Source organism: Aegilops tauschii, chromosome 5 (assembly GCF_002575655.3).
Source record: "Aegilops tauschii subsp. strangulata cultivar AL8/78 chromosome 5, Aet v6.0, whole genome shotgun sequence".
Classification (NCBI taxonomy): Eukaryota; Viridiplantae; Streptophyta; class Magnoliopsida; order Poales; family Poaceae; genus Aegilops; species Aegilops tauschii.
This window is the reverse complement of record NC_053039.3, coordinates 128,991,645-129,001,468: the sequence shown is the minus strand read 5'-3', so window position 1 is coordinate 129,001,468 and position 9,824 is coordinate 128,991,645. Positions and strand designations below refer to the sequence as shown.

Sequence of the window (9,824 nt, the reverse complement as noted above, 5' to 3'; positions counted from 1 at the left end):
GGTGCCGCCAGCGGGCGACGGAACTGGCGGCCGCCTACAAGGAGTGTGACGAGGCCGGCGAGACGGTGTTCGGCAAGACCGACAACGAGGACGACATCGCCGGCTGCCCCCCTCCCCCCCACACCACCACCACTACTAAGTCGGCACGCCCGCGGGCGCCGCCGACAGCGAGGAAGAGTAGTGCACACCGCTCCTCCCATCCCTTCGACGCCAAGTTTGGTGGACTCAACACCGGGGGCTGATTAGTCGCTTGGCAATGACATGGAGGCGGACAGCTTCACTTCCCGAGGATTCGGAGGTGAAGCTTCATTTTTCGCAGCTCATGGCCGGAGACGAGGAACGGGCGCCGACGATCTTTTAGGTATTATATATCTAGAGTCGAATGAGCACCACTTTTAGTTGAAGTATGTCTGAAATGTAATGATTTTCGTTATATTTATATGAAATCTAATGAAAATTCGTTGTATTTGCATGAATTGTGTTTGGTTTGCATGAAAATCCAGTCATATTTGTATGAATTTTGTCCAGTTATTTGAATAGTGTTTGTAATGTATGCGAGGGTGTTCGTAGACCGGTCCCTTGTCCGTAGACGAATGCATGAGGAATTTATGGGTCGCCCTCAGGCTGGTCATAGTGGGGAGTAACTTAGACTAGTAACATATACATGTTACTAGTCTATGTTACTACCTCTATAATGAATAGTATCATACTCCCTCCGTTCCTAAATATAAGTCTTTGTAGAGATTTCACTAGATGGACTACATACGAAACAAAATAAATGAATCTGCACTTAAAATACATCTATATACATCTGTATGTGGTCCCTAGTGAAATCTCTACAAAGACTTATTTAGGAACGGAGGAAGTAGATTAGTACTATAGGTGGTCTCATTTATTGCCATGCATGACACATAGTAGCATCATATTTGTTATGTTACGGTATTTACCTATGTTACTATAACCATCTCTTTTTTTTTAATTGCCTGCCACGTAAGCATGTTTACGAGTTCTAAGTGCATGATACTATTTTATGTTACCCCACTATGGCCAGCCTGAGTGCCAGGATCACATGTCTGCAACACTATTAACTAGATCGGAATCCGGGTGCCGGTCCAAACATCTTGATCAAGCAGGGAATGCTTAGTCGATAGTAATCCAGGTTTATCATGTGTATTCATATATGATAACAATACAATGAAGGAGAAATATTAAATTGTGATAGGAGCGAGACATAATGGTGCTCAATACCGGCATAAAACTACTCCCTCCGTTCCAAAATATGTTGTTGAAGAAAACGTTACAACCAGGTGAAAACAAAGGAATTTACATCGCTATCCCTGTTTTGAATCGCTATCCCCATCGTCGTCTTCCTCCTTTGCTCCCAGGATTTCAAATCGCTTCTCCTCGTCGCACATCACAAGCACCAGCCCCAGGGTGCAGCAGTTTGATCCACGGCCATGTCCTGGGCGTGGTCCTGTTGGGCATGATCCGCTCCTGGAGTACTCCATGGCGGCTGCTCCTTCTCCTGAAAATCAATTGATCACTTGAGTAATTGAGAAGACCAGAAGCAGTAATTGAGTAGCAGCAATGTGACTCAGATTGTTTCATAGCAGCAGCAATTTGACATACTCCAGCAGTAGTAATTGAATACATCAGCAGAAACAGTAATGCAGTAGTAGCAGCAGGCAACAACAATAGTTTGACATAGCAGCAATAGTTCATCATCAGCAGTTTTACATAACAAATAGTTCAGAGAAGAGAATGAATGTTTGAGTTAACTGAAAAGGTTGGCAGTTAATTTTAATTAAAGGGAAATGTGTACCGAAGAGGGTGCACTAAAGACAGCGGGGAGAGAGAGAGAGAGAGAGAGTTTAATGAAGCAAGATGAGAAGAGAAGAGAAATTTTAATTACTGATAGTGCTCAACAGCTACTCCAACAGAGAAATGAAGATGAGAGAAGCTCTAGGGGACAAGAGAGGAGAACCTTTACTGAAATTCTTTGTACTCCTCAACAACTATTGCTAGAGTACTCCATAGCTCCAGAGAAGAGAGTACTCCATATATTAGGCCAAAATTCTTTGTACTCCCAGCATATTACTCCAGCATACTATACTCCCAAAAATTTTGCACCTCGACAACCGTATTCAGAGAAGAGAAGAGCTCAACTACTGAAATTACTGGAATACTCCTCTTGTAAGCAGAGAAGAGAAGAGAAGCTGCACTGCTACTGTTAAGGGAGTACTCCTCTAGAGCTGCACTGCTACTGTTAAGCAGAAAAGAGAAGAGAAGAGAAAGAGAAGAGAAGCTGCACCAGATCAAGTTTTTGAATAACTATTGCACCAGATTAGCTACTGCTCTAGAAAATCACTACACCAGATCAAACTTTTGAACCAGATCAAGCTACTGCACTAGATCACCTTCTCTGAATAACTACTCCATTAACAGAAACAAGCTAGTCCAAAATTAACAGTACTATGAATACTGTAATTAACTGTACACCTTCTCTGAATAACAGTACACCAGATCAGCTAATCCATTAACAGTAGCTTCATGTGCAAAATTAGCACCTTCTCTGAATATTTACTGCAAGGAATACTATACTTAACAAAACTATAGCAACACTGCAATAATTACTGCTAGGAGTACTGCACCTAATCTTCAGATGGAGTATGTTGAAGAAACTCTCTTCCTCCACTAACCACTATCTTTTTGGAGTACTCTAACTACTCCAAGATGATACTGCAAGTCTCCAAGAAGCTAGTCCAAGATGCTCCAAGATACTGCAAATGCTGAGTCTGGAGAAGAGACGCCCTACCATGTGTGGACTCGTGAGGATGATGACAACATGAGGACGACGGCGCCGCCGCAAATCCGCCGCTCCGCTGCTCCAGCGCAGCTCCACATCCAGTGCTGCTCCACATCCAAAGGGAATTAAAGTGATTGCTCATAATGGATTAGACCAGGATAATAAATTCACACCAAAAACACAACATAGCCAAAGGGCAAGGCAACATAGATATACCAAAAGTATGGCAAACATGACATATTTAGTCATTACCACAAAATGACACAAAGTGCATGTCTAAAGTAGTGATTCAATAATCCAGCGTCTGGTATTTATCAGGGAAGGATGTAATCCAATACAAATCATCAAAGTATAGTACTTCAATAAAAACCATCAATATTTAATATAAAGCAGAATATCTATATTAGTATCCAGGAGTGGTCCAGTGGATTAAGTATAAGGCATCAAGATTTACGATATAACACAAGCCAGGCAAATAATTGGTTTGCATACAAATCAATACAAAGCGTCAAGATTCATGACATAGGAAGGGCAACTTGCCACGCATGACCTGTCCTAAGTCATGTTTCAGCTAGGACAATGCATGCAATGGCTAAGTGTGTCTCGGATTTTGCAAATTCAAAGGACAGTACAACACACTTGACGCAAACGAACCATCCAAAAGGTAGGCAAGAGTCAAGTAGTCACCCATATCCATAATTCTCTAAGGTCCATACAACACATGAATCAGTTTCTTCACCCAATCAATAAGGACTATCGATTATGGAAGCACAAAAGTCGTGTTTGTAAAATGCCGAATTCACCTGCAGACAGGGGGGCAAGCCCACATAGACCACTCAAGACAGGAGCAAGGTAGTCCATAAATATCAAAAGTACTACCCTATGTACGCACAGTGTACGAATCCACCTAAGAATTTTCTTTTCAACACCCTTTGATCTTGATAAGAAGACCATGATCTAGAACGTAAGTAAAAGAGCATTACTGGTAAGGAAAAGCCATCACGGACAAATCTGAAGATCCTCATAAAGCATCATTGAAATTATAACCTGGAATTAACCAAAATCATGGCATCGCTGAAAGTATATATGTACCCAAAATCCAATTATCCATGTGAAATCATAGAGAATCAACCCTCAATCATAAAACAATTGTCTTTGTTCATTTTTTAATTCCAATATGACAAAATCTACACAGAATGACCATAGCCATGGAATAGAACTATTAAATAGCTATCTTATACACAGAATGACCGAAAGATGTCCAATAGATCCTGCACTCCTCCACCTCCCAGCTTCCCAGGATCATTCAAAACATCATAAGCCCGAGCTGACTTCTTGAAGTGACACGTGACATACTATTAGTTAGCCAGGTCAACCAGAAAACAATTTTTTTTAAACATGGTAACCGCCTAAAGCATCAGTACTCACTACCCAGCAAAGCTTGACCGACCCAAGCATCAATAGTCATCTTTAGTTCAGCTAGGTTGATATATGGCAATGGGAATCAAGTAAGTTGTGTATCTAGTATGCATCAGTATTCAGTAGTCAACTTTTTCTGCAACACTAAAGAAACTGGACTTGTAGTAAATTTTTCTCACCATCAAGGATCAATGCACTTTTTTTGAAATATCAATTTAGAAACCAAATGCATCACCAGAAAGATGTAAACATATGGTTGAATATAAATATATATGGCATGTTTGGATGCTGCCCGAGCCAACCCTCCCAATCACGGGCGCACCAAAAAATTGGCGAAGCAATCGGCCGCCCGCTTCTCGCCAAATAATTGGCGTGGAATTGAACTGAGATGTGGAGCTAGCCTGGGCACGCCAAAGAATCGGCGTCCATCCAAACGCATAGCGACCACTCAGTCAATGACCATTTTTTTACTGCTTATTACTTAGTTACTTAGTTATTAAAAAAACTCCAGCTGAAGAATAAAAAAGATGATGTATATAGTCGAAATAAGATCAGGAAGTCAGATGCATACATGCTGTATTAAGAATAAGCTAGCAAGCTAGGTGGGAAGGAACATTTAGATTGTAATGACATAATAAGATGAAAGCAGAAATAAATATTATGCAAGAACTATACAGAAATTACAGAGCAAATAATTTAAGCTTATAATGACATACTAAACCACAATACCAGCTCATCTTCCGCGAGCAGATCGCCGGTTGCATCCAACATGGCCAACATCACGAGAGTGATCCACCGCTCCTCCTCGCTCAGGATGCATGAAAATGTGATTGGCGCCTTAATCACCCTTGGCCGGATCTGCCAATTAAGCAAATGACACAATTGCTGAAGCAACATACCATAAGATATCAAATATGAATTTAAGTAACATGGGACCACTTTAATTAACCCTCCATTTAAGGCCGTGAACTTTATTTGGTGTCATACACAAAACTATGGCAGTAAGATCCTTCACACACAATACCTCATAGTAACTCATGGAAACAAATCAATCAATGGACTCAAGATTTAGAGAATTAATTGTAAGGAGAAAGAAATGGGTGAATCAATGAATGATCACCTGAGTGTACATAGCTGCAAATACTCATGAACTGATATAGCTAAACGCATCAAACAATCTTTCTTACCTCCACATTGATCAACTATTGACAGTCTAAAATCATAGCTCAAGGAAGTAAATAATTTGTGCACAGAGAATATAAGAAAGCAGATCGTGTAATCTGAAATAGAACAACAGAATATTTATGTCAGCATGGGTAGTGAGGAAAGAAATCTCACACATATGCAACAGCAATAAAACCATCAAGTTAGCCACCTGGCAATTAGTTGTCCACACATCTTATTGTCACCTTTGTTAACCAAGCCTTTGAGCAGGCACATGATGATTGTCTCAAGCTTTCTTCTGTTTCATGCCCTAGCTAGAATTTCTGCTAACATAAAGAAAAAAGAGATCACCAGACAAGAAAAAAAGAACAAAGAAAAATGAGACAAATAAGCATGTCAGAGCAGCGCCCAGCACTCACGGCGACATGGAAGTGCTCTCTGAACTACAACCCAGAATAAAAACATGCACAGTTTTCTCTAAATGTTAATATATGCATGGTTTGACAATTCTAACCCAAACAAATAACTCAAAATCAACCCATCTGGATCATGGACAACACATTTAAATCCTAATTAATCAGCGTAATCATTCTTAACAGTAATCCACAACTACAAAACCAAGAAAAACCTTAGTGGACCTAACAGGCATGAGTGATTAGCAAAAAGGGGAACGGGATTGACAGAGATAAACACAGAAGAGTGAGAGACATGAGATCCTCACAATAGCAGCACCATGTACAACGACTTGCATCAACGGCTTGCCGCTCAGCTGGCGGACAACACATCCAGCTCTCACTACATTGAAGACTGTTGGTTTCCTGTATGGAGCAGCAGGAAAAGGGGATCAGAACCATGTGTGTATGGAGGTCTGTGAGAGAGAGGAAACCGATGCATTACCTGCGTGCACGCAAAAAACAAGGACGATGGCAACACGATGATGAACCCTACGGAGCAGCGGCGTGAGCATGTGCTACTCCGGCCGATGGCGACGGCGCCCATCATCGCTGTCGTGCTCGACCTTATGCACACGCACGGCTAGGGTCTGTACCCTGCTCGTGCCCTCGCTCGACGGCCCCGCTGCTCCGTCAGTTCCGACGCCTCGTCGCCGACCGCCGGAGAGGAGAACGAGAGGACGCGGAGGAGGAGGGTGGTCCCGACAGATCGAGGGAAAAGAGCACGAAGAGAGGGGCAAGAGATCCACGCCATGGCCGTCGCCTGGCCCAGCTTGAGGTCGAGGATGGGTGCCCAGGCGAGCGGCGGCGGCCGGCGGCGGGGCAGGGAGGCGGGAGTGGGTTAGGGTTAGGAGGGAGAGAGAGGCGAGGCGCGAGGAAGAGGAGAGGGGGCGACGCGAGCGCGGGCGGAGCAGACGGGCGCGCCATGGGTCGTCGGCTCGACGAAGGAGATGATGGCGGCGGGGCAAGGAGGCAGGCGCTGTTCTAGGGTTTGGAGGGAGAGGGAGGCGAGGCTGGAGGAACGGGAGGAGGTGGGCGGCGCGAGCGCGAGCGACGGCTAGGTTTTTTTTTCCATGGGAGCCACCCCGTTTTATACGTGTGTGTGTGTGTGAAATGACAAAAATGCCCTCGGCGGCCATCCAGTTTTACAGGCGGTGGCACGCTGGAGCGTCACTATTCATTGTAGCAGTAACTTTTTTTTATCCAACGGCCAAGGTCTTCCAGGAGTGAGATCCGACGGTCCACAACGCATCAAAAAACCGATCCGACGGCCGAGATTGGCTGAGCTCTAAAAAGGGTTCTCCCAACTAACATAGTAGTCTGATTCACAATCGGCGACAAGGTGCGAAAAAACCGAAGAGACACGTGAGAAAGAAAGCGCTAGAAGGGTTCTCCCAACTAACATAGTAGTCTGATTCACACGTGAGAAAGAAAGCGCTAGAAAGATGGCGAGTGGACACACAACAGCTGCGTCCGTCCGTGGGCCCCGCTTCGCCGGCGCCGGCCGCCGCGGCGCCCTCCTCCTCGCGCTGCTCCTCGCCGCCGCGGCCGCCTTACTCCCAGTAGCCGAGCCTTCCTGCCCCCGAGGTTTCCCTTTCCCCTTTCAGTTTACTTCTGCAGTTCTTGGAACTCCCGTTCTCGTCGACACTTCACATTTACTCGTATTAGCCAAGATCATATTTAAAATTTACAAACTGATCTAAGTTCCGAGTAATTTTGAAGGTTAGCTATGAGCTTAAGATAGCAATGAGATATCAGTCAGTTCGAGCCAGTTCAGCACCAGATCTAAGTGTCTTACGGTACCTTTGTCTAGCAAGTACACCGGAGCACTGGATAACAGTCAGTTCAGTTCTAGCAACTGCTAACTAAATGCATCGAGTTCTAGTCATCTAGTGTATCTACCTACCCAAGCTAATCTCTGTTCTAGCAAGTCTTTCTAGTGTATGCAGCCAAACTGAGTTACTGATCTCAGTTCTACCAAGTGCTAACTATATCTACCGTCTTATCCAGACAATTCAGTCGTGAAAGATATAAACAAAATGCACCAGAGCAACTATGGAATTGGAGGATTCTCGCATATAACCGTTGCCGGTGCGCTAGCTCACGGCATGAAGGAGGTAAGCAATCAATCCAGGAACCAGACTGTACTTGAGTTTCTCCCATTTCGTGTTGCTATGAATTTATGCAGACCTTTACTTGCATGTACTCATGTATATACATGGTTTCTTTGGTTCATCTGTATTGGAAAATGTGCCGATCTAAGATGGAGCTGTTCTTTCTTGTTTATTATGTGAAATGCTTTCCTCTAGGTGGAGGTGTGGCTCCAAACAATTAGTGCCGGCCAGAGGACACCTATCCACAGACACTCGTGTGAGGAGGTCTTTGTTGTCCTCAAAGGGAGAGGCACTCTCTTGCTGGGGTCGACCTCACTGCCGTACCCGGGAACGCCTCAGGAGATTCCTGTCTTTCAGAATAGCACATTCACAGTTCCTATAAATTATCCACACCAGGTAAAGATGATGGATGGCTATCGCTATTATTTAGCACACTCGTAGTCATGAAACCATCGCTAGATTTTAAGATTATGCATGGGAATCCATTTGCATGCTAGTGCTTACACCATGCTCCTTTTGATTGCAGGTTTGGAATTCTGATGAACATGAAGATTTACAGGTGCTTGTGATCATATCGCGCCCACCTGTGAAGATGTATGTATACCTTGCTTGAATGTCTTATCCTATAGTAGTTGACAACATAAACTGAATTGATTTGCTCATACCCATCACTGTGGAGTAACTTGTGTTGGGTGCTATACACACATGTTGCCAAAACCAACTTTATCCCCAAACCGCTGCTTGTTCAGTACTGAAAAAAAAACAGTTTCAAAGGTGGGAAAATGGCATAGTGTTTTATTTTGGACAATTTTCTTCCTTTAAAATCCAACATTTGAAGTTCGAACACAATCTAAGTACCAAGAACCTTTTCATACGTCCTCATAAGTACAACAAAACATCGATGACTTAATTTCCAAATCTTACAAAGTAAATACCCGTAATTTGAAATGAACATGAAACACTGTCACAGATCGCTCGACAGGTCCTCCACGAATCTTCCTCTGATGTTGTGTCCAGTTGTCACACATTTGACATGTTAGTTCGATATGAACATTGCATCTGTGGATGTCAAATACTACTCTAGTGTTTTTTGATATCTGAAATGTTGCTTGTTGTAGATTTTTGTATGAAGATTGGAGTATGCCTCACACAGCGGCGAAGTTGAAGTTCCCCTTCGTCTGGGATGAGGACTGCTTAGACGCACCTAAAGATGAACTGTAGGTTGGAAAGTGCTCACATGGCAGCGCATCGGCCTCAGTCAGCGTACTGATGAAGTGCGGTGTACAGCTTGCCTGCCTCCTAATAATGCGCATGTCTGTGACATCCTTTCTCTTGGAACAATATTTTCATCACGGATTATGTACTTGAGAGCATGAAGCAGCCTTCTGCAGCAAGAACTATTTCCAAATTTTGAATTACCACTGTATTCTTAGTTTCTTACCCCTTCATCCCATAATATAAGAGCGTTTTTACACCAGTGTAGTGTAAATAGTGTAAAAACGTTTTTATATTATGGGACGGAGGGAGTAGCCTGCAAGCGTCGCTGATCTTGGTCAGAGGGTCATTGTTCAGCAGATTTGGTGTTGAATCCTGAACACAATTTTCAACTCTGTATCCTATGGCGCACATGAGTGGATCTAATTCCTTCAACTTGGTAAACGGCCACGAAGCAATTACAGTACTTACTATAGAACATAAATTAGTCAGAGTGGTATCCTGAATGATATATAGCGAAAAGAAGTCACGACTGATAAGGGAAATGATTCTCTTCAACTGACCGATCTTATGTGAACACCCGCCGCCTCCATGTCCGTCGGATGGACTTTTAATCATACGGTCGGAGCCAAATTTTCCATATCAATGTTGTAC

The 9,824-nt window shown here is 43.5% G+C and overlaps 2 protein-coding genes across 8 annotated transcripts; one reads left to right on the top strand and one right to left on the bottom strand.

The window, feature by feature from the left end:
• Positions 1–1,140: 1,140 nt before the first annotated feature.
• LOC109757950 (uncharacterized) lies at positions 1,141–6,909 on the bottom strand. 7 transcript variants are annotated; one of them, XR_002231696.3, is made up of 7 exons: positions 6,287–6,909; positions 6,111–6,207; positions 5,601–5,715; positions 5,413–5,505; positions 4,955–5,083; positions 2,816–2,910; positions 1,141–1,525 (listed from the first exon to the last, which is right to left on the bottom strand). XR_002231696.3 is itself a non-coding variant. In XM_040389079.2 (5 exons), the coding sequence occupies exons 2-5, from the start codon at positions 6,138–6,140 to the stop codon at positions 1,390–1,392; spliced, it is 390 nt and encodes a 129-aa protein (XP_040245013.1). In that variant the 5' UTR covers positions 6,141–6,207; positions 6,287–6,909; the 3' UTR covers positions 1,141–1,389. The 7 variants fall into 7 exon arrangements, 1 of the variants encoding a protein (XP_040245013.1); XR_002231695.3 differs by having other exon boundaries at positions 5,601–5,712; XR_012184336.1 differs by lacking the exon at positions 5,413–5,505 and having other exon boundaries at positions 5,564–5,715.
• A 228-nt stretch (positions 6,910–7,137) lies between these two features.
• Positions 7,138–9,380, top strand: LOC109758008 (auxin-binding protein 4). Its single transcript, XM_020316856.3, has 5 exons — positions 7,138–7,428; positions 7,852–7,958; positions 8,151–8,351; positions 8,482–8,549; positions 9,074–9,380. Exons 1-5 carry the CDS (start codon positions 7,287–7,289, stop codon positions 9,174–9,176), a joined length of 621 nt encoding a protein of 206 aa, XP_020172445.1. The 5' UTR covers positions 7,138–7,286; the 3' UTR covers positions 9,177–9,380.
• The last annotated feature ends 444 nt before the right edge of the window (positions 9,381–9,824 follow it).

What these genes read in the sequence shown, in the direction of transcription:
- LOC109757950 (XM_040389079.2), bottom strand. Translation starts at nt 6,140, where the DNA reads ATGCAAGTCGTTGTACATGGTGCTGCTATT. An exon ending in TTGTACATGGTGCTGCTATT is followed by an intron (nt 5,084 to 6,110) that starts GTGAGGATCTCA and finishes CTTAATTGGCAG; the next exon opens with ATCCGGCCAAGGGTGATTAA. An exon ending in TGCTCGCGGAAGATGAGCTG is followed by an intron (nt 2,911 to 4,954) that starts GTATTGTGGTTT and finishes GATGTGGAGCAG; the next exon opens with CACTGGATGTGGAGCTGCGC.
- LOC109758008 (XM_020316856.3), top strand. Translation starts at nt 7,287, where the DNA reads ATGGCGAGTGGACACACAACAGCTGCGTCCGTCCGTGGGCCCCGCTTC. An exon ending in CGAGCCTTCCTGCCCCCGAG is followed by an intron (nt 7,429 to 7,851) that starts GTTTCCCTTTCC and finishes CGTCTTATCCAG; the next exon opens with ACAATTCAGTCGTGAAAGAT. An exon ending in TCGCGCCCACCTGTGAAGAT is followed by an intron (nt 8,550 to 9,073) that starts GTATGTATACCT and finishes TGCTTGTTGTAG; the next exon opens with ATTTTTGTATGAAGATTGGA.